Raw genomic sequence first — 23,773 nt, forward strand, 5'->3', positions numbered from 1 at the left:
GATTGCTTGCCCGCCGAACGGATTCTTCCACCTCGTGATGTGACGCTGACGTAGCACAATCTGGATAACATGAGGGGAAAAGATAAAAAAAAACTGAAGGAAAAGAAGATGTGATTGTATTGTAGGCGCCTGGTTTATTGTGAAATGCAATTCCACAGGGTTAACTTTTTTGTTGTAAATGTCGTCTCTTTTACACTTGCAGCACATTTGCTTTAATATTACGCTGTGATCACTGCTGAATATTTCCAATGCAGGAAATTTTATATTTCGCCGATGTACATAATTAATTCCGTGGCACTACAACCCAAGTCGCGTGACAAATGGTTGCGTTTTTACGCACACCGAGTTTAGGCGTGCGTAATTATATCGTGGCACTATGTTGTCTCTATTTATTGTAAACAGACGCACGTCAAAGCCACATATCTTAACGTACAATTGGGTGCCGAAGACTCAAATCTCTTGTCCGTGTATTCTATTTCCCCACCATCACTGAATGTCAGATTTCCATCAGCCCATGCCACTAAGAGAATGTTGTGTGTGAGTCTGTATCTGTTTCTTTTTTACGGTCATATGTTTTTGAGCAATATTTTTTTTTGCCAGCTTGTTGAAAAAGATTGTCCTTTAAACTGTCAGGCCCTGCCAGAAAGACAGATTAAGTGACCGCAATTGACCGATACTCGAAGTCATATTTCAGTCCCTGTGGGGATGATTTAACCTCGTGTGCTTTCTCTGACCGGCCTAACAATGCATCATGGGCTCTACAGAACAAAAGAAAAGTACGAAATTGTTTTTCGTTTTCTGCGTCCATGCCACTGTCCACTGATCTTTTAGTTCGTCTTAACAATTAGCAATTCCCGTTAGGGCCACGGACCATAATGCGGAGAGCATTTTTGGTTTTACGAATTTTTTTTCGCGATTGTTATGCACGTTAACCTCTCTCTCTCCCGCATTCCTCCTTGTAGAGAAAGCTGTTCTCGAAATGTGTGTTGAAACGTGCGATTGTTGAGAATTTACAAAAATAAATTTGATTGATCATGGAATAAATAAGCAGACCTGGTTGTCTCTACATAAATATATATAAAATTGTTAGTTCATCAGCCCATGGTACTTTCCAGACCAATATCGTCACATATTCGACCATCAAATATCCACCCCGACCGTTTAACCGCCCACACCCGATGCAGGATTTTTGGATTTATCCGACCGTTTTAACATATCCGGATATACCTCGGTGCGCGGCAAATCATCTATGCAGTACTGTACTGTATTTTATTTAAACAAACACATTTTGGACCCATCCGGAGAGCTCAGGCTTGTCAAACAAACTGCCGGCTAGACATTTCTAAAAGCACCCTGTCTGCAAGTCAGCACTGTGGAAATTGCAACATAAAACTCAAATTAATTGGGTAGGTAAGACCGTACTGTAAGGCGTGCTGACAGAGACTGTTAAGGCTGAGGCCTTCTTAATAGGTAGAAGCCAGCTGGCTGTTGTCCTGCATGGCTGCGTGTGTTATTTGCCGCTGTTTTGTCAAGCGCTGGAAGTGAGGCGCGTCAAGTAGCTGTTTCGCTCGTCACGCGATTGATTCCATTCCCGCACGAAGTGAGGCGTCTCGCGGCTCACGGCAGCTCGCGCCGATTGGCACGTACCTCCTCTGGTGTTGCACTTTTCACGCTGCGTCGTTTGCTACTGCCCGTCGCCCTCCTCTGTTTGGTTAATCGCTTGTGACCAAACTGCCCGGCATTTGCAGTCACTCGCGGCCTACAGCGGCGGTATCTGCTTCATCTCTCCGTGCGGATTGCTTTGGTCTTCTTCGCTGCCCGTCGCTCGGTCGTATACAGTGCGCGTGGCGGGAGCGACTCCGTTGTAACTCCGCGCCGCTTGACCTTTGCGTCCTGCTCCTGGAATAATGTCGCCCTCTTTGCGCCGATTGTCGCTCCGTGTGCGACAGTCGTAAGCCCGACCACAAGGTGGGGGGCGCAAGTAGTACCCCCTCCCACCACCGACTGACCCCCACCCCCTACACTCACCATCGATTACCCGCGACCTTCATTTGGGGAGATGTCGCCCATTCTCTGCGTGTGGAGTGATGAGCTTAGCTGCGCCCATGATGGCTCACTTGGTGAGATGAGTTGTGCGATAGCCTGGAAAAGTTGCTTTATAATGGGGACCGGGCTGTTGCGAGATAGTTAGGGCACATTGTCTTTTTGTTCTTGTCATTGTGGTGTTTTTTTTCTTTTTACATCGTTGCATGATTGTTCAGTTACGCTCTAAAATATATAAATAACAATTTTCACGTTCTTTGAATATACACAATCGATTCAACAATATCGGTCCCCAATTTTGCAAAAAAAAATCATTATAACTGATTGATTATATGCACCCTTGGAATTGAATTCCATTAACCTTATCTTGCCTCTGCAGTGCCTCTTGAAGCTTATCACAAACACAAGGTCTGCCGTGCTGGCAGTAACACTGTATCATTTTGGGACTGTGCGAGGAACATATCAATAAGGGCTGATGGAGTGCTGCGTTTCGGAGGGTGTGGGCATTCACAAATGATCCTCAAATGTACATCTGTCTTCGAGGCTGAAACAGACTCAAGTGCCGTGCAAAACAAACTCGGGGGATTTAGATTTAAGGGTGAGTCACGGCTGCACCCCGTGACTCCGTCTGGGCGTGAGGCCAAATCCAGCCCAAGGGCGTTTTGACGATTATGCCACTGTATGTTTAGCGATATGTGCATAGAATTACACTTGTAACCAGACAGTAAGAGCAGCATGCGAAGATCAGAACATGTATGCATGTTGGAGGCGTCATAATAATAACAATAATGTAACAGCCCTTTTGTCAATCCACTGCTGCAAGAGTTCATTCCCACGCTGTGGAGGTCACGGAGGTTGTTAGACCATGCTTTGCCATGCGGGTTGGTAAATGGCAAGGCGAGGAGCTGAGACTGGTTCTGATTTCACTCGGGTGGCTAGGTTCAGCTCGATTGGGACCTTGAATCGAGCCCAGGTGGCCAGGTTCATAATGCAGTGCACGAACGACTGTGCACCACTCCACCGCCGAGAGAAGTCATAATTGACTGTTAAGAAAGTAAGTGGGCTTACGCAAGACGCCTTGTTAGAATGGATGATCGTTGATGGTGGAGACTAACGATGGTGTGGGAGCCAAAGGAAGAAAACACGTCTGTACGGACGTCTACCACAGAAATGGAGTGATGAAATCAGCTCATTTGCAGGTTGTAAGAGGGTGATTACCTTGCAGGATTATGAGATAGAGTTGGTGACGGCTGGCCAAGACCCTCATCCAGCAGTGGATTGATCATGGCTGATGATGATGATTCATCTGTTATTGTGCGGCCTGCCAAAGGTATTTGAAAGTCCTAGTCATCCCTCGGCAAGGATGTGTTCCCCACTGCTGAGCCAGGTGGATCTTGGCATCGAAGTAGCGTAAAGGATGGCGGTGGCGACATTGTTCTGAGGAAGGGAGGGGGGGGGGGGAGGAGGATGCCTTCGTCCAGCAGTCGATAGATCACGGCAATAACAACACGCTCACGTGACATCGCTGCTCGCCTCTCTCCCCACCGATTGTCGCACCAGATCTTGAGGATCTGCACGCGCTACACGCCGGAGCAGGACACGATGACGTTCTCGGACGGGCTGACGCTCAACCGCACGCAGATGCACAACGCGGGATTCGGGCCGCTCACCGACTACGTGTTCGCCTTCGCGGCTCAGCTGCTGCCGCTGGAGATGGACGACGCGGAGGCCGGGCTGCTCAGCGCCATCTGCCTCATCTGTGGAGGTCGGTCGGTCGTGTTCGCCGTGGCGGCTCCGTTGTCGGTCACTGTTAAACACGACTCTTTTAAAAAAATGTTATTACAACTCAACGATAGCCCGGTGCAAAATAGAAACTCCGCGAACAGCAGCCCGATTTCGACGTGACAGGTGTCCAATGAAGGGATGGGGGGGGGGGTGGAATGGGGCTCTCTGCTCCCACCCAGGTGGGAACCACGTGCGGGGAACATGAAGGTTTATATGGGGAGGGGAAACGGGTAAGGGGAGAAGATAACTAACGTACCGAGGGAAAAGAAAGGGACAGGGGGAGGGAGACGACTGTTTGTTTTACATCGCGCTTGTTGAGCGCAGAGCGCAGGCCCCGAGGCCCAATGTGCCGGGCGCCAAGCCGCGTAACGGCATGACTTGAGTTGCGGTCGATAAGAGCCGGACATGTTTCGTGAATCGAGCGAGGTTATTCTAAGAAGTTGGGGAAAGAGATGGCGGCAGGGAATGCCAAGTCAAGCGCTGCGTGGGGAGGTCCCCATCCAGCCGTTGTTTTACAAAGCGCTGTACACGGACACAAAAAGACAATGCTGTAGATCCCCCATGTAGCTTCTACAGATTGTTGTGGGATTTACGAGTGGGGGGGGGGGGGGGAGGTTCGTGTGGCCTATACCTAGCCCGGCCACCTTTGTCTTCCCAGTGCTGGTGTTTACACACCACACCAGGTGGCCGTTTAATGCTGAGTAAACCTAAAGAAGGCCTACAATGAGTTCGGTCGACACTGATGTTAGCACTGGATGAGACGAAAACTCGGTTTGCCGGGCTCATTGTGCAGTGTGCCAACCACCACGCCACCACGTCACCACCTTTTATCAAAATGTCACCGATTCGACCTCCCCCGCTTCTGTCCACCCAGCAATGTAAATGGGTTCACCACAGTCTACCAGAAGGTCGCAAGTGGGGGGGTTAGAGGGTGAGTACTCCCCTTCTATTCGGAGACATCTCGCCAGCGTGGAATAGGAGGCCACAAATACCGTTCTTCCAGCAATGGCATAAGCAAGCCATTCCTGGGCTGCACCTTTCTACTTATTCTCATGAATATTGTTAGGAGAGAACCCGTTGATCTGCAACGAAAAATGACATACAACTGTCATTTTCATACCCTTCTGCACAATTCTGTACTCGGAGCACTAAAATTACTGTAATCTGCTTTTTATGTTGTAATAAAACGTCAAGATAATATGTATGGTGAGGATTACATTTTAATTCTCGAGGGTTTAAAGTATATTCTGGCGAAGTTATTACATTGATAGGATCATAAATTTTAAAGTACAAGCAATTTTAAATTAACCGAGTCAGTCTTCTATATTCATGACTCACCTATTCAGTGTCGTGACCTATTCGGTATCTTCCAAACTTCTTCCATCGTTTCAATCCAATCCAAAGTTTATTTGCCACACGGAAAATTCCGTGTAAGTCAGCCACCCAGCTAGCTTCGAAGGCAACGGCCTGCAGCCACTAATAATATAATTATTATTGTTGGGGTGGAGAGGAGACAAGCCAGCAGCCAGCCAGGAAACTCGAAGCATCGATTATTTTTAACAGTACCGTAGTATGATCGCTAACAAGAATGTGGCTTGTCGGGTGGCTCCGCAGACCGGCAGGACCTGGAGGACCCACACAAGGTGGAGCGGCTGCAGGAGCCGCTGGTGGAGACGCTGAAGTTGTATGTGAGGCGACGCCGGCCCACCAAGCCGCACATGTTCCCCAAGATGCTCATGAAGATCACCGACCTCCGTGGCATCAGCGCCAAAGGTTCGCGGCCACCAGGGGCACTCCAAGTGCCACTCTGCCTGCTCTTGTGTGGTTTCACGGGCAGGAGTCTTTGGGGCTTGTGGCTGTGCCCGTGTAAATGAGTGTATGTTGGTTCCCCCCCCCCCTACCCCGAGCGATTGCTCCCCCAAGTACAAGTATGATTTGTTATACCTGTGTATATTTGTATTGCAACCCTGGGGAAATATTGGCCGAATCCCCCAGGGGGATGCGACCATTGTGTAATTATTAGCGCAGTCCAGAGGTCACCGGTTCCATCTCCCAGTGTGGCAGTTGAAACAATGCTGCAAGTTTCTTAAAGCCTCTCCCTGTCTTTGTCCAGCCAGTTAGTCGATCGACAGGTTGTGTATAGTGGGGTTAAGTGTGGGTTCTCCCACTTAAAACTAAACTATTTGTATTTTACCAGGTAAGGCCCACTGAGCTATATAGCTCTTTTTCAGTAGTGACCTGGCCACAAATGATAGCCCAATGAAGTGGCTTATTGTGTGGAAATATATAGCAGCCAAATACCGGCCACCATGGAAGAGTAGGCCTCTAATGGAGGCCGTTCCGCCAGCAGTGACCTGAGCAAGAAATCGCAGCGCTGCATTTTACCCTTTCACCTATTATTACACAGCACAAATGATAGAAAACGTGAGCACCCACCTCACCACTGCTGCCACCTTTCGCAGGTTCGGAACGCGTGATCACGCTGAAGATGGAGATCCCAGGCTCCATGCCGCCGCTCATCCAAGAGATGCTCGAGAACATGGACAACGCGGAGGAGCTGTCGCCGGCGCCCGCGCCGGTGGTCTGCAAGGGCAGCGGCGCGGCCGACCTGTCGGACACGCGCGTCACGACCGCAAGCGAGGATACCGGTGACGGCGATGCCGAGGACGTGAAGCCCGGCAAGAGGGCCCTGGACGGTCTGGAGTCTCCACCTTGCTTGGCTGTGCCCGTGGGACAGACGTCGCTTGCGCCACCGTTTTGATGAAGGACGGGGGGGTGGGGGGTAGCCCCCCGACCTCGTCTGGCCGCTGTGACTCTGCGGCTGGAACGTTCAGATTTCTTGAAACGGCAAATCTTGAATAAAATAACGTGGGTTTCACCGGATGGTTCCGGAGGACGAGCACGATTGCTCGACGGCGGACATTATCGGCATGTTCTGTTTGTCTCGAAATGGGCTGGTGCAAAGAAAAAAAAAGTAGAGAAAGGTTGAGTTATTCACGAATAAAAATTGGCCAAATAACGTACAGGGTTGAAAAAGTTGTAAATTGCACAGGAATGCTCGGAAGAGGCTGACCATCAGCCAGGCTGTTACAATCGTATGAAAGTAAATACAGGGTTTTCACTTGGCGAGAAGGAAAGGTTGATTTGTTTTTAAGTAGGAACGTACTGAGGCGAATTTCACCCTTGGTGCAAAAGGGATTTTAATGATGTGGAAAGTTTTAGCTTAGCGGTCTCTCAAGCAAGACCTTGGACATTAATTGAGGACCGGCGACTGGAGACGGTGCACTTACGGAGAAAATTGTGGAGAAATGTGCTTGAAGAGAATGACTGGATAGTGAAGCTGAACTGAACCAGCTCGGCACACACGCCATGAGCTCCTTAATTCCATGAGTGTCCGCTACAAGGACATCGTTTGGAACAGCAGACTGCATGAAAATGTTTGTCAGGAAACATTGACGGTTGTCTTTTTTTATTTTTTTCTCAATTTCTCTTTTTTTGTTCTAATTAAATGGAATGTACGCAACTGTATTTGTGTCCATTTATGAATTTGTATGATATTTATGTAATATTTTAAAATGGTTTTCATTGCAGCCTTCAAGCATTCAGTTTGCAGTATAAAAAATCTAATCGGTCAAACTTACCAGACAAGATTATTCGACCAACAGTTTTAGGTTTTCGTGACCTAATCACTTCACACGTGGGTTTACGAGAAAGTCATTGGTTGAGAAAGTAAATTTTTACTGGCAGTATATTTTTGTTATATCAAACAAAATCATATTAAGCTACAACGCAATCTGCATTAAATTCCTGTACAGATTAAGACGCTTATATTGAACCTTTTTAATTTTCTCATCATAATGCATTATTTGCCTGGAATACAGTGTCTGCAGATGTCTTTTGGAGATGCTGCAATCAGGTATAAAGCAGATATTTTTATTTTTGTAACTGCTAAAATATCCGTTGCTGATGTATCGCTGGCTTGAAATCACACCCCCCCAGTGTGTACAGCGTGTCCATGTTAGGGCGCCGCCACCACCACGGGGTCTCTGCGCTCACGGGAAGGCGTCGCTCGTTCTTTATCTGCCACCAAGTCGGAGCCGAGTGGAGCTCGGTCGTATCCAGGGCTTAATGTTGCACTGAATATTGCCTGGGTCACCGGTAATACTCGAGTAAGTGGCACGTGACTCGAAATCACAGATTTTTGTGAGTGGCATACTGGATGTGGTGTGCTAGATGCGGAAATATTTTCCGGGTCACGGAAATTACAGAAGTAGGTGGCGCGTGACTAATGGCCACAGCCATAGTGAGAGGTATTGTGGATGTGGTCTACCGGGCCTGGAAATATTTCCCCAGGTTGCTGGTAAGACTGAAGTAGGTGGCAAATGATGAGTAGCCAACAGCCATATTGAACGGTATACTGGATGTGGCATGCCGGGTGCGGGAAGCATTTTCTGGGTCACCGATCCCAGCTGGATTTGAGCCCCGGTTGCATCGCGCGCACGCCCTTCATGTGGTGCCAGCGTGCCGCTACTGTTGGAGCTTCACGGCGTCCGTCGCGCACACGCGGATTTCCTTCGGCCGGAGCTTCCACGACCCCGCCTGCTTTTGTACACTTTGCTAACTGTTTGTACTGCGTCTCCTCGAGTCGGCAAAGGCGGACCAATTTGAACAGAATAAATTTGACTGTGCGTACAGCTTTGTGGTGTGGTGTTCAGTTTTTTTTAGTGAGGGAACATTTCGTAAATGACACAAGTTGAAAGGTGGCTGGGTGGCATGTTGCAGATCTGTATTTCGAATCCAGGCAACCGCCTGTAATTTAAACTTTTTTCAATGGTTTCATTTTTTTCAAGTGAAGAGAGTTGATAGTCCAAGCCCTGCTCGTCAATGACTTGAGGGGGAAAAACATCACATTAAATGTGGTTCTGTGCTTAAATCAGAATGCATTCGTGCTCTGAGAATGAATATCAGCTTTACTCAAATGGAATGAGCAGGTAGGTAGGAAAATGCTGCCTATTGCATGACACCACGAGCACAATCGGCATACAATTCGGGGGTCGGGGAGAAGAACATGCAATGCAACGGGTATTGGCCAAACCTTCCTCATCCTGAAACATCACCTGCACATTACCCGATTTGGGTTACACACAGCATCACAATGGGAACCAACCAATCCAAACTCGTATTACAGCGTGATAAACAAGTGTGGACAAGCTGCACAGGATTGTTGGTGACAAACAAAAATGCCATCTTGCTTTTTGACCAAAAAATATATAACGTACATATTTTGTGAAAGTAAAACTAAATCTGCAGTGGGGAGAGTGGACATCTGCAGTGGGGAGAGTGGAAATCTGCAGTGGGGAGAGTGGAAATCTGCAGTGGGAGAGTGGAAATCTGCAGTGGGGAGAGTGGGAATCTGCAGTGGGGGGAGTGGAAATCTGCAGTGGGGGGAGTGGAAATCTGCAGTGGGGGGAGTGGAAATCTGCAGTGGGGGGAGTGGAAATCTGCAGTGGGGAGAGTGGGAATCTGCAGTGGGGAGAGTGGGTGGTAAACTGCTGCCCTCTGCTGTGTAACCAGAGGTCGCTTCAGAATCATATACTTTACAATTGAAGGGGTTCTCTGAGATTCGCCTTCTGTGGGCCATTTTCTCTTGAGATTTGAGCTGATGTGATCAAGTCTTCATTCAATGCATTTGTTTAACATTTCTATTAGACGATCTAAACACGATGCACGCAACACGGAAAGTGAACGCCACGTGAACGATCCAGCGTCCCTCCCCAGAGCATCACAGCTCTCCGACTGTCTCCAGCACCCTCTTAAGTGAATGCCAAGGCTGGCATTTTAAATTGAGGGCGGGGTAGGAACTGGCAGTGGACAGATTTTTTTTTAATAAACTCTGGTTAACATCGTGGCCGTCCATAAATGACGTCAAGCACTTAGGGAGGGGGGGTCAGACATTTGTGACGAGGGGGGGGGGCGAGAAATGTGACGTTACATCAAAATGCGCAACTTTAAATAAATATAGACAACACGTTCTACTTATATTCTTAGTTTTTTCGGTAAAGTCACGTTGAAGAGAAACAACAAAATAATATAATATATATAAAACAATAAAAATTCTCACGACGTTTCGACCATAACTCAAACGGTCATCTTCAGGTGTGTTGGTTCTACTTAATTAATTACTTTTTAATAAATGTTTTCTCCTACATCAGTACAGCGCCACATTAAATACGCACTACAATGACAATAGTTTAAAGCGATTTGAAGCATGTTTTATTGGGGGGGGGCAGGGGGCAGAGCTTTGTGACGTCATATTTGAGGGGGGGTCTGACTTTTTGTGACACTGTGTGACGAGGGGGAGGGGGGGGTCAAAAATCGTCCAAAATCGCGTGACGTCATTTATGGACGGCCCCATACCTGTCAACCCCTTATCAGTGCCTACCTTATTACAGACCAATTCAGACATCATTGGTCACCCCGTGCCCTTATACATCTCAACGTTCATCCTACAAAGTCCAATCCCAAGCGAGAAACAAACATTACCAAAAAAACGTATGTCCGTACTGAAACGGCTGTACGCCGTATGGACCTGAAAACGCTATTTTTCTGTACGAGAATACGGGTAAACCGTGTGGGTTGACAGTTATATGATAGGGACTTATTTTTTTAATCCACTTTAGTTGTTCGTGTGGCCACGTGAGAATGGGCGGCCATCTTGGGTGGGTCTGCGACAAGAGGCCATCTTACGTGGGGGGGTTTCTCCTCCTGGGTTCCGATTGGCTCAGAAGGCGGACACGTGAAAGCGAACGGCCAATGAGAGGGCACGGGAAGTACACGACGTTGAGGCTGCTAATGTCGTGCCTTGAGAGCAGAGGCGACGTTCCGGGGGCGGCGGCGGCGGCAGTAGCCGCAGCAGCAGGGGGCAGAGCGTGAGGTTTGGGACTTCCGGGGTAGCAAATCGGCACCACGCACGCGCTCATATGGGCGTCGTGGCAGTTTCCGGTGCATTCCGCCTCATCGTCAGAAACCCACAGGCTCGGATCCAGTTTGGGTGCTTGATTCGGCTCCCTGTTCGTAATCGCTGTGAGTCGGGGGTCATGTTGGTCATGTTGGTTTATTAATGCTCCAACTGTTAAACTCGAATTCGCCACCAAACCAGCTGGATCTGTGTTCCTGAAGCTACGTTAAAAGTTTGACTGCTCACGCACTCTCGGCTCTGTTTTTGTGTTTTTTTTCTCTCTTCCTTATTTTGAATGGCCTAAAAATTGTGCCGTTATGCTACAGAATTGAGCCCAGGTGGTTGATAGGGCGGATGGATGCATTCGTGGTGCAATGGTCGTTGTTTGTTGTTGAAAGTGAACCATTTAACGCGAATGGGTGTGAAATGGCAATGCCTTCCTCCGCTTCCCGATAATGTGAAATGCGACACCCACCATTTGCTGAATCAGCCTGGTGTGATCGTTATCTATGCGGTGTTGTCAAATGCTTTGCTGGTTTGAGTGTTGGAGGTTGAGTTCTAGCCACTGTCTCAGCAGGACCCGGGACCCTTCGTGTATTTGTATTTAACAAGTGAATGCGGTGGCATCGCCGACTTATTAACATATGCTGTTTCTTTAGCCTCAAGCTACTATCCCCATCAATAACTGTTGATGCCAAAACGATAGTCAACCCTCCTTCCTCTCCCTCGCAAGGGATGTGTTCAATCCTGATGGATTCCTGACAGGTTAAATGACATCGCAAGTGTATTCAAAGAGCTTCCTCTTTGGGTTGTGTGGGCGAGTTAACAGCAATTACCATGCGCCACAAATTACCCGGCATTATACTGGCGTACTTTAAAGCCCTCTTACGTAAATTCATTATTTTCACGTCCATCTCGGTTCTTTAGAGACGTCTATAAGGATGCAGTACAGCAAGTTGGCTTTTGGGCAGCACAGGGGGAGTGCATGAAAATCTGTTGTGCGATGCTGCTGTATCCTGCACGTAGTATTCGTATGTAACGCAGTTACATCCGATCTCTAACTGGAGCCCAGAAGCTAAGCAAATTGTGAGCCTGGTTCATACTTCGCAAGAGAGGCTGCCTGGGAATTCCAGGTGCTGTAGGTTTGGTCTGCGAGGCAGACAAGAGCAGCTATAGATTGCAGAATTTATGTGAGGATTTTTGTAAACCCACTTTTTGTGAGTGTTTTTTCCTCCCCATCCGGTTCTCTTTCCTTAAACCTAGACTGAGAAACATGTCCAGATGTAGTCTGTGTGGATGGGGGGGGGGACGGTGGAAACTCGAGCAAGAATTTATCTCAATCACAAATTGTCCGTAGAATATTCAGTGAGAAATGAAGCCTTGCTTGCAATGCCCGGCCCGATCGTTTCTGCTCTCCCCAGTCCTCGGGTCCGCGTCGTCGGCGTACGCATCCATGGCCAGCAGAGAAGTCCATCCGCCTCCTGGAATACCGTGCGGCGACCCAGGAGATCCGTACAAGCCGGGCGAGGGCCCCGCGCCAACTCCGCTGCTGCTGGCGGGGCCCTCCCTGGCCGCGGCGCGGGACTGCCGGCTGCTCGTGGTGCTGCGCGGCCTGCCGGGCAGCGGCAAGTCGACCCTCTGCGCCCGGATAGCCGCGGCGTTGGACGCGGGGGACGGCGGCGCGGCCTCGGTGGCCGTGGTATCGGCCGACGAGACGGCGCTGACGGCTGCTCAGGCCGCGCGCCACCACGACGACGGCGACGACGATGGCGACGCGACAGAGGAGACGGATGAGGACGAGGCGAAGGATCCGCAGAAGAGGTGAGGAGGTGTGTGGGTGGTAGCACTCAGGCATGAAGCATTGGAACTTGATTCTCATGTTCACGGTATCGTGTCGTGAACCCACCCCCCCCCTCCCCCCCCCAGGTAAGAGATCTTACTATGCATGTGTGTTTGTTTAATGTTATCCATGCTGGCACAAGAAGTGCTACATTCACACATTTTAGAAGGGACTTTATTCGTATTCAAAGACGGCGCGGATGACGAATGTGGGCGGGTTATTGTTGTTTAATTCATTCATACTTGCACTCGCCATCAATGCCCACGTGCAGACTGCGTCAAAAGATTCGAAAGAAGTGCGCGGCGGGCGTGGACGCAGTGATTGTGGACGGCACGAACCACGTGGCTATGAGCGTGCTGCGGCTGGGCGCTACCGCCCGCTCCTTCGGCTACCTGACCCTCATCGTGTGTCCCACCACACCGTGGAGGGACGACTGCTGCACCCTGGCCAGCAAGACGCATTGGGGCTGGGGAGTGCAGGCCATCGAGGCCCTGCGGCCCAGTTTGCAGGTGAGCAAAGAGGCCTTCTCGGCCTCGTGTGCGTCGGGGCAAGGGAGGGTGGTACAAGTGATGTTAATCGCTCTCGCCGAGATGCTTCCGCATTGTCACGCACTTAATGCACTCAGCCGCACGCACGCGCAATACAATTGTAAACAACCCCACCCATCTCTGCCGTTGTCGCTCTCGTGGAGACAGGAAGCGCTGGTGCCACTTTATTTCGGTTGGTTCCTCACCAAGGGCAGTGTGCAGACCATGTGCAAAATTTCGGACACCTTTCTGCTGAAGATCGCAGCCATTTCAGAGTTTGCGTCCGAATTCCAGCCGTTCATGAAGTGGCAGAATGAGCAAGGTTTGAGACGCACCAACGCAGTTATGGTTTTTCAGTTCTAGCGAATTGCATGTTATAATTATAGCTTTGCATCGCCGCCACTTTCCTGTGTTCGTCTTCAAACTATTTTAACCTTGTTACACTTACTCTATGGTTCTTTCGGTCACGTCACATAAAAACGTAAGTAAATATAAAAATGTTGTATTCTATTATTTATTTTCTTTTCTTTCTACATGACTTTACCGAAAGAACCATAGAGTAATTGCTGCAGTCACGAAAGCTTAAAATCTACTTTTTACACTTGTTTTAAATACAATTTCTTATGACTGCATCTCGCCCGTTTTCCCAAAAACGTGCAGTTTAGGGGCCGTCCATAAATGACGTCATGCGATTTTGGCCATTTTGACCCCCCCTCGTCATACGGCGTCACAAAAAGTCAGACCCCCTCAAATATGACGTCACAAAGCTATGCACCCCCCCCCCCCAAAAATGCTTCAAATCACTTTAAAACTAAAACTATTGTCATTGTAGTGCGTATTTAATGTGGTGCTGCACTCTGACGTTGTAGAATACATCTATTAAAAAGGCGTTGGAAAGCTGAAATTTAGCATAAAATTAACTTGAAAATATTCAACGTCTAACTAAAACTGCAGATGTTCAGAATATTATAGTGAAATGCTCTTATAATTCTAAAACATTAAAAGTAATAACTATAAATACTTTAAACTTTGTAGTAGAACGAAGCAAAATGGAGAGTACAATTATAACAATCACATTCATTTTACAGAAAAACCCTGGTAGAATCGAAATGTTTAATACATCATTCAAAAAATATACAATTTATGCTTCTCCATTCTCCCATGGAAAAGCAAAATGCTCCTTCATGGAATAAATAAAAGGTGATCTTAGTAAATTTTAATCAAATAGTTAATGAAAATTAATCAAAATGATTGTTCAATTATATTTCATTAATATTTAAAGTAGCGCATTTCGATGTGACGTCACATTTCTCAAACCCCCCCCTCGTCACACACACGTCTCAGCCCCCCTCGGTTCGTGACGTCATTTATGGGCGGCCCCTTAACGTAATTTAAGTATTAAACCAGATTACGTGGCAAGTGTGCGGTGGAGGTTACAACACCTCAATGAGTTTATATTGTCTTGTGCATAACATGGGGTAATTCACAAAGCACATGGGTTGGCAATTCCTTGAAAATGTTACATCTTTAGCATGAAATGCAATGCCATTTACCCAGGGAAGCTTCACCTATTGCTACATCTTCTGCAATGGGATGTGGCTAATTACATGTATGACTCCAGAGGAATTTACAAAGCTCTGCACATATTCCACAATACATTGCGGTACAGTAGTGCTACAATCTTCAGGGCACTCAAAATACAAGCCCTTTTTGTTCACACTGCATGAATAGCACGTTACAATATATTCACTGGTCAACGTGGGAAACATTACACATTGCAGACCAAAAAATGGACCTTGGCGCTTACTTCCGTCGATCCATGTTTGTCGGAGGCCCCAACGTGCTTCACTGCACGGCCATGTTCTGTGCCAACGGCGAGGTGCCAGGGTCCGAGGAATATGCCACATCACAGGTGAGAGCATCACTTCAATCAGGGGCAACGTCATTCAGCTCATCCAAATGAGTGCGATGGTCCAATTCTTATAAGTAATGGGTAGCACCTACCTGGCTTGAAGTAGATGGACCAATTTCTGGACAATTGGATTATTTGGGTCTTTGGTAAAGTCACGTAGATAGGTTCAAAGAAAATAAATCGCAACACAAGCTCTCGTCATCGAGGAAATGAATTATGGATTGTACCTCAATCCCTTACCATTAATGTTCAACCAGCTAATGTGCAACCATGCTGTTGCAGGACAGCACAATTCGAATAGGTAAATGACATTCATCCAGGAGAGCCTGTCATTTTCACCCTGCCAAGTTTTTGCATTAGGGGGTAATATCCCTACAAGTTGCAGGTTATTTTGCAGTATTTTTTTAGTTGAGGGAAGCTATGCAGAACAGGGAGAACATGGAAATCAGGCCCATCTTTTAACCATATATTAGATTTAAATCAGTGGATTCAACATGCATTTGAAAATACTAAAACCAAAGTATGAAGCTAGCATGTTTTGGAACACTCACCAAAATACTGTCCTTCACTGCAGGCTGTTCAAGAATCCTGTGGTCACGCCTTTGTGCTACAAGTGACTGCCTTGCTCGTGACACCACGGACCGTTGGGGCACGTGTGCAACTGAGTGCTGCGCAGATGGCACTGTGGGATCCTAACGACTGCAGCAGCCACTTGGACAACCACATCGACACCACCATGCCAACCCAACCTCTAACTGACTGCACAGTTCCTAATCTGCCCCGGGGCAGCAGGGCACACATCTCACTGGGATGTGCCCCAGGTGTGGAGCCTGTGCAGACTGGTGTGGACCTGCTGGACATACTTAAGTGCAGCACCAACCCAGAAAAGAGAATAAAGCTGTCAGTCGGAGAGCTGTGCTGCTATGGGGCTGGACGCTGGATCGTCAATTTGAACAAGGGACACCTGGTTACCACACTCTTCACAGGTGCATATGCACAGGCCACAAGGCCAGTGTGCTTTGGTACAAAAACGTGCCCTTGACATGTTGCATATTGATCCTTAATATTGAGTTGTGAATGTTTGGGTTAATAAACACGCAACACCATTTTGACGGTTTAAATTTATTTCAAAATAAATACAAGACTTGAAACCCCAAAAACGTAGATTCTGAATGCTTTGAAACCTTAATGCTTGGAGAAGTTCAGCAGCTTCATCATGGAAAGCTGCCTTAAACGTTAGTAAACACTACACAATACACACACTTGTCCCTGCTATAGAAAACCTAAAATCCAACAGCAATGAGCTGTCCAACAATGAAAGTCACCTAACCAACATTCCAAACTGTTTATAAGCATCCTCAGTAAGGATCTATTGCCAATTAACTTTTATATCAAAAGGTTCATTTCTGGCAGCCATTTTTGTGACCATCTTTGATTTTGCCATGCGCCTCAATTTCATTCATTTAACACCATTATTTTACATTTGACCTGTATTGGGGGGAAAGTGCATTGCCAAGTCTGAATGACACCTATGGCAGCCAACAGATGACCACCTGAATTACCTCAAACTCGCAGGCAGCGCTCACATCAACCATTCCATGTATGGCTACATGGCATCTGTAAACATGAAGGCCAAAACGTGCAAAACAGCTTTATACATCAGTAAAATTTGCCATTTGGTAGGCAAATTGATCCTAAAATAACATTCCTATATTGTACAAAATGTTCATAAACGCAAATGTAACTCACTTGGCAAAATGGCCACCAAAATTTACAATCTTGAAGTTAGAAATCCTGAGATAGGAAAAAAGTTCAAACATCTTTCCTTTAACACTGCAAAGTCATGACCCAGTTTTCCCACACCATTGGTCAGTTTGGCAAGTTTCAGACTATTAGCTATCTTAGCTGCCAAGGGTTGAAAGTTTGCACCAAAACTGGCTTGTGATTTCATAACTCCAGCAGAGCTGGCATTTATAATCAAAACCTTAAGCCACAACCATTTTAAATCGAGCACTGGTGGGCTGCGTTTCTTCACATAAGCAATGTTATACCAATAACAAATTTACCAAGTGGTATAAACCTTGTATAGAACGGCAAATTTAACTCAAGTACTACAATAACATTTTTCAGAACGTTGCACTATAGTCCATTTTGACCAATTCAGACATCCTTACATCTAAAACAAAAAACCTCTAAGACTTCATTGATCCTGCATTCTTACACCTCTGCAGAAATCATACATCCATTTCAAGCTAGCTTCTTCACTCCATGCCTTCATATCCATCAATGGAAGTCTACACCTATTTCCAAGAGCTCCCCTCACCTATGTTCAGGTTGTTTTCAAACTGCCGGTCCTTAGTTTAATACAGAAATCAGCATACCTCGTCTCAATTGCACAAAATGGAAAACCAGATAGCTTGTTAGGCAGAGCTGATATAACTAAAGATGCGTTTACCTTCCTCTCCACACAAGCTGTCACTGCCTGCCTCAATGGCCTACTGTACACCAGGTTCTAAAGTGAAATTCTTGCACAACCTAACCAAGCTTCTGCACCATACCAAGCCTACCACACCTTACAGCCTCGCCAAACCTGTTTGACCTCAAAGGAATTAAGGAGAAACTGCAGGCCAGGCACCACTAAAACAAGCTCGACTTTTTAATACTACATACCATACCTTTCACCGCCACTCCCAGGTCAGTCAATACTTACCTGCATGTCAAACCCAGTCGCCACCCTCCACACCTGCAAAGATATTACATTTGTAAAAAAACTAAAAAACACACTTTTCATTAATGTCTATCAAATGTTCCAGATGCATGTAAAAACCAACGTGTAAACTTTACTCAATTAACTACCCTACCCCGTAAGGCTTTAAAAAACGCACTTAAGTGAAAATCTTGCCGCAATAAACTGGGAATCACCCGTCTTAACAAATATAAAACATCAAAAGCTAATATACTAGAATATTGTAAATTGTAGGATTGCACAATACCGAGTAAATGGTCTTACCTACATACCGCTTGGTATCTGTCCTACAGGGTGCGTCAGGCTCCTACATCCAGATAGTTTGGTCCACACCGCTACCTGAGCTGGCCCCATGTTGCTAGCAGCTATCAGCTGGTAGCTAGCCAAGGTAGCGGTAAAGGGTCTTCTCAGCAAGCCTCTCCTTTACACGTTCTCCTAGCTGGTGCTTTCTCCTTTGTAACTCCTTGGTTGTTGGCATGTTCATATAGAAAAAAAAATCACCTTTAATGCAAAAACGCTGAAAAGTAATCTGCACTGGTAGTGTAGGCGTTTTTCGATGCTTGGGAAGCTGATGGCTTGGTAAGTCTTGGCTGAAGCTGAGGGCTTGGGCAAAGCTGCTGCTTTTAAGTTGATCGATGCTCTTATCCACCTTCGCTGCATGGGGGGCTGCTTGAAAGGCTTCTACAGATTGTGGCCATGTGGTAAGATTGCAGATGTACAGTGGCTTCGACTCACTTCAGCAAGTGATAAAGCATATTAAAAAGCCTCGCACCACTTAAAATGTCATGATTGGCATGGTAACCTTTTTGCCATTAAAGCAAGGCTGCTGTATTGTAGCCATAACCATTGAAGACGTTAGACAATGTATTTAAAAACAATGTACACCATGTGTAGGCCCAACAGACTTTATGTAATGTTTACAAAATAATTTCATAACTTAGTCCAAGATAACAAAGTTTTGCAAATACGTTTAAATTTGGATGCACTTTTCGATGTATACAGTTCACCAGGACACAAACTTTCATATTTTCCAAATAAATTCAGAAACCTAAAACACTTCAAAGCAAAAAAAATTTAATGACCGCTGCACAAAGTGCAAATTTCTAAATCGTGATTACTGCCAGACTAAATTAAATAAGCACAGTCAATGTACAGTATTAAAAAGGTACAAAATGCTTAAAAATAGAAATAATACACAAAGTTTGACCACAATTCATAAATGTGGAATGCTCAAAAAAAGTACAGTTTTCCTTTAATCAAACAGCTTCTACAATGCACGTCACATCTACATAGCCATAAAATCACAAAGGCACAGATACTCAGGTCACATACAGGTTCACTCAATGTACAGGTGCTAAGGGGACAGGCTACAGGGCTTGCGCCCGCCTGCACTCAGCAGTCTCTGGGGCACTGTGCTGATTCTGCTGAGCCCACATATCTGAGGCTGTCCTGTCAACCTCGGCTCTTCCTGGCTAAAACACTGGCCTGTTGGATGTGGGAATAGAACAGTAGACATACGTACAGCTGTCAAAAACACTATGAAGAATAACAAGTGAATAACATTATACCAGGCTATGTATTGCTTGCAGAGCTGTGCACTAAATATTGCGTCAAAAGGAAACTTATGTAAACAGTTTGAATTGCACTAAAACTTTATAACTTAAGCAAAATGATTCAAGTTGTGCCTGCAGCACGTGAAATTAATCTAAAGATCTTAAAAAACTCTGTAGCAAGCCAATACATTAAATACCTTATTGTAAAAGCCATAATGTAAAATATGTTTTAATGTTATCAAATAATCAATTGTGAGAATTGTCAATTGTGTGCGAATAGCATTATAAAGCCACCCTCACCTTTGGATTTCCTTCATGGCCATGATCACTTAGTATCGGCCCCGTCCTCCTCCACCACCGCCGCCACCACCACCATAACCGCCGCCACCGCTTCCACTGCTGCCACCACCTGAACCGTATCCACCTTCACGGGAGTCGGTAAATCAATTACCGTCACAAACCCGAATAGTCGTGCCAATTTTGAGGGCAAGGGTACAAATTTAAGTGTACCAAGCATAAAAAGATGAGTGGATCGCAATACTTTCATGAAACAGCAAAGCCATACAGCTTACCACCATACGGTCCACTTGAGTTCCTTCCTCCATAGCTGCCGCCGCCACCACCCGACTTCATGGGACCATAGCTCGATTGCTGCTGATTGTAATTGCCAAAGTCCCCACCTCCACCACCATAACCCCCCCCACTGCTACCACCGTAATTACCTGCTAAAGTAAAACAAAAAAGCCCAAATTAGAATGGTTTTAACAAAGTGAAGGCACTGCATAAATCAAACGAATGAAAGGTGTATCAGAACCCAACATTTTTAAGGAATAACACATGACCCAACTTGCTCTATGAGCAGAACTTACCACCACCGTAGCTAGAGCCACCTCCATAGTTGTCGTACCCTCCTCCGCCACCTCCGTATCCACCTCCCTGATTCCCATAGCCTCCATAGGAGCCTCCACGGTCACTGTACCCTCCTCCTCCACCACCACCACCATACCCACCTGCATATTCAAATATTAGGCATGTAAATTGCAATTTTTTTTCACTTCAAATCAAGCAAGAATTATTTTCATTGCATGGGTGCAATAGGTTATTGTAAACCCTGCAACCCCGAAGTGCTACATTCTCAAGTTGTCTATCAGTTGAACAGTCAAAGCTATAAGGAACAGCCACGATCGAAGAAACATGGTAGAAACGTTACATGCCTATTAAAGTCAAAAACCTGTGTAAACAGCATACAAAAAAATCTCGACTTAAAGCTTTCCTGACTGCAGGAGGATGACGATCACTTGTGTTGTGATCGAAACGTAGTTTGTCATTTTCCTTCAACCCATCTACATGACTTTATCGAAGGACCTAAAGAATACAATACAAAAACATGGTAGATTCACTACCTCAACTTAACATGATGCAAACACTTGTGGATCACTTACCTCCACCACCACCATATCCATTGTAGCCGTCACCCCCGTATCCACCACCACCACCATAGCCACCTGAAACGAAAGTTGCTCAAGTTAAAAAACATTCATTTTCCAAAAATACCATTGGCCTAAATATGAAAATGCATTCTACAAAATACCTACCTCCATAACCACCGCCACCACCACCCCGGCTTCCATAGCTTCCTCTCCCTCCACGGCTTCCACCTGCAGATGGAAGGTGAACAGTTAATCTATTACCACACGAAGCGCTGTTCCAAATCGATGTTCCAATAATATAGAATGTTTGCGAGTCTTGCAAATGCCGTACCTCTGGGGCCTCCACTGGAGTTCATCTCTTGCTTGGAAAGTGCCTTCCGCACTTCTGCCTTGTGACCATTGATGGTGTGGTACTTTTGCACTGTGGGAGACAACAGAAAATTAAAGGATGGCTTCAACATGTAATTAATATTTAATGAACGTTAAAGACTTTACAAAACCAGTTTACATTACATACCAATCTTCAATCACACACATGGCTCCTTTCATAATGCACTCGCCAACGTGTAAAATGTTACCATAACGCGACAGTTGTGTACGCCTGGAGCTTTGTGAAAACGCCAAGTTACAGAGCCACTCACCGATGACCTTGTCCACGGTGTCGTGATCAGAAAACGTAACGAAGCCAAATCCCCTCTTCTTGCCGGTAGAACGATCCTCCATCACCTCCGCTGCCTCCACATCACCATACACCTGGAAGTACTCGCGCAGGTGCTGCTCGTCCGTGTCGTCGCGAATTCCTCCCACAAAGATCTTCTTAACCTTGAGGTGTGCTCCCGGCTTTAGGGAGTCCTGTGCACAGCACAGAGGTGACTGGCAAACATCCGAATGGGCAGCCCCAACAAAGGCACCCCCCCCCCCAGCATGGCGAATCGCACTCGCGATTTACGTGCTACACAAAAGTAAAGACGCGCGGAATTCCACAAAAGATATTCCAGTGTGATACATATGATATGCCAAGGATATCTTACGATCACTTTACTTTACTTTCTTCTTAGCAGCCAATGGTGGTGGTATAGCATGGTGGGAGAAATGTTCAGAATCTGAAAATATTTATTCCGAAGAAATCCGATGAGCTATGAAGCCCCTTTTCACAGACGCCCATTTTTGCGAGTCACGATCATCCGGTACTCAAGCCACTCGTGGGACCACCAAGGTTTCAGGGACAAACCTCGCGAGAGATGGCGCGCTTGGCTTCCACCACGCGGTTGTCCAGGTGGTGGGGTCGTGCGTCCATGGCGGCGTCCACCTCCTCGGGACACGTGTAGGTGACGAACCCAAAGCCACGTGACCGCTTTGTGTGCGGATCCCTCATCACCTGTGCGCGGGTATAACGGGGGCACACGTGACACCGACTCGTTAAACAAACGTTCTCCGAATAGGGTGCGCGCACACTATTATTATCATTGCGCGGCTTGGTGTAGTGCGCGTGCGAAACATCCTACGCACCACGCAGTCTGTCAGCGTGCCCCATTGTTCGAAATGCTTCCGCATGCTGTCCTCCGTGGTCTCGAAGCTGAGGCCACCGATAAACAGCTTACGCTGTTGTTCATCTCCGTTGTGCTGTGGAAGACAAGGGGCGTAAATCCGGTTACTATTTTACATACAAAATAACCCATGCAGCACGAACACGGCTATTGTTATTTTAGAGGCTCGTTAGGTTTATTATTTTTTTTACAAGCCGGACAATGGCGTCCGCTGTTTTGACTTCCTAAACGTCCCGTCTACTGCTCATTTCCTGCTCACGATTCTATTTTTTGCGCATGCGATGCGGGTAAAACTAAAAAAGCGCAACGCCAAAACGGTATATAAACACTAGTATTAAGTAAAACATTTGTAAGAAATAATGAATGAATTTTTTTACGTATCATTTTGAAAACGTACAAATCCAATCACAAGCGCCGACTCCAATCCTTTCATTGTAAAAAAAAACATGCGCGGAGCCGATACGAATATATTCGCGAAAATGAGAGACTTTGAAAATATTTGCAAAAAAAATATCCGCGTGGCGTTAATTTCGGTACCAAGACGACAATTTTGTAGAGAGAAAACCGCGTCAAAGAGAACCCTTCCTCGCTCTCATCGCGGCGACACCCCAGGCTCCACTCCCGCCATTACGTGTGGGCCTCAACACGCGCGCCCTTTCTTTGCTTCCATCTTCACTTATTTATATGTAAAGCCGTTTCCCCAAAAAAAACGCGAACCCCACTACACGTAACCCATTAGTCGACAATTTTAACGGACGTCCTTAGCTTAACAAAAATTGTAATTAAATATCGCTTCGTCACCCACCCTCCCTTCCCTCGTGGTCGACCCCCCCCTCATTGTGCAGGCTCGGGCGCCATGTTGGACGCGCGGCCCCTACGCATCGGCTAAAAAAAACCACACAAAACAAAAACCCCCGACGCATTTTGCGGAAGAAACGCGCAACGTAAACGCGCGGTAGAGGAGAGGGGGGGGGGAAATTCGCCGACCGTCGGAAACAAAACGAGGCGACCGCGAAACGAGCAAAAAGACGTGGCGACATCGTTGAACTCACATCCATTGGCATCACTGAAACGACGACCTTCGAATGAGAAATTCCACCTCCGAATGCGTGGAGCTAAAATGGACGCCGTCCTTATATATTCGCAGCGCGCGGTGCACGCCGGTTGCGTGCCCACTAATTTATTTATCTCCAACCCACAAACCCCCCCCCCGGCACACACCCCACACCCCCCCCCGCCCCACCCCTAAAATTTTTAAAACCTCCATTTTAAAATGATCGCGATCTTTTCAAAATTGTTCGCCTTAGTGACGCATGAACTAAAGGTAACAGCCGTTAAATATTTATAAATATTTGTGTGTTTAAATTCCGATGGGGGTGGGCGGGCGGGCAGGTGGTTTCCGCTTCATTACGTCACATCCGGCGGAAGCGGC

General features: G+C 46.7%; 3 protein-coding genes across 13 annotated transcripts in view; 2 read left to right on the forward strand and 1 right to left on the reverse strand.

Moving 5' to 3' along the window:
• Positions 1–8,522, forward strand: part of LOC116940942 (retinoic acid receptor beta) — a 104,565-nt gene extending 96,043 nt beyond the window's left edge. For all 6 annotated transcript variants that reach the window (XM_032951355.2, XM_076066138.1, XM_032951356.2 and 3 more), the window contains 3 exons: positions 3,604–3,808; positions 5,443–5,601; positions 6,291–8,522. In XM_032951355.2, coding sequence (XP_032807246.2) covers positions 3,604–3,808; positions 5,443–5,601; positions 6,291–6,589 — 663 coding nt within the window. In that variant the 3' untranslated portion in view covers positions 6,590–8,522. The remainder of the gene's footprint in view (positions 1–3,603; positions 3,809–5,442; positions 5,602–6,290) is intronic.
• Positions 8,523–10,650: 2,128 nt separating this feature from the next.
• Positions 10,651–16,225, forward strand: CNP (2'',3''-cyclic nucleotide 3'' phosphodiesterase). 3 transcript variants are annotated; one of them, XM_032951338.2, is made up of 6 exons: positions 10,651–10,762; positions 12,208–12,607; positions 12,898–13,135; positions 13,322–13,475; positions 14,935–15,065; positions 15,640–16,225. In XM_032951338.2, the coding sequence occupies exons 2-6, from the start codon at positions 12,240–12,242 to the stop codon at positions 16,105–16,107; spliced, it is 1,359 nt and encodes a 452-aa protein (XP_032807229.2). In that variant the 5' UTR covers positions 10,651–10,762; positions 12,208–12,239; the 3' UTR covers positions 16,108–16,225. The 3 variants fall into 3 exon arrangements, with proteins under 3 accessions (XP_032807229.2, XP_032807228.2, XP_032807230.2); XM_032951337.2 differs by having other exon boundaries at positions 10,659–10,911; XM_032951339.2 differs by having other exon boundaries at positions 10,740–10,757.
• A 1,483-nt stretch (positions 16,226–17,708) lies between these two features.
• On the reverse strand, positions 17,709–23,536 carry LOC116940940 (heterogeneous nuclear ribonucleoprotein A1-like 2). 4 transcript variants are annotated; one of them, XM_076066140.1, is made up of 11 exons: positions 23,394–23,536; positions 22,304–22,417; positions 22,026–22,172; positions 21,436–21,646; positions 21,126–21,215; positions 20,960–21,022; positions 20,807–20,869; positions 20,234–20,374; positions 19,937–20,089; positions 19,665–19,788; positions 17,709–17,808 (listed from the first exon to the last, which is right to left on the reverse strand). In XM_076066140.1, the coding sequence occupies exons 1-10, from the start codon at positions 23,403–23,405 to the stop codon at positions 19,694–19,696; spliced, it is 1,089 nt and encodes a 362-aa protein (XP_075922255.1). In that variant the 5' UTR covers positions 23,406–23,536; the 3' UTR covers positions 17,709–17,808; positions 19,665–19,693. The 4 variants fall into 4 exon arrangements, with proteins under 4 accessions (XP_075922255.1, XP_075922256.1, XP_032807235.2 ...); XM_076066141.1 differs by lacking the exon at positions 17,709–17,808 and adding an exon at positions 18,701–19,296 and having other exon boundaries at positions 21,436–21,634; XM_032951344.2 differs by lacking the exon at positions 17,709–17,808 and adding an exon at positions 18,701–19,296 and having other exon boundaries at positions 19,937–20,086.
• Between the last annotated feature and the right edge of the window lie 237 nt (positions 23,537–23,773).

The sequence above is a fragment of the Petromyzon marinus genome, chromosome 10, assembly GCF_048934315.1.
Source record: "Petromyzon marinus isolate PM22_M1 ecotype Great Lakes invasive population chromosome 10, UKy_Petmar_22M1.pri1.0, whole genome shotgun sequence".
In the NCBI taxonomy this organism is placed as follows: domain Eukaryota; kingdom Metazoa; phylum Chordata; class Hyperoartia; order Petromyzontiformes; family Petromyzontidae; genus Petromyzon; species Petromyzon marinus.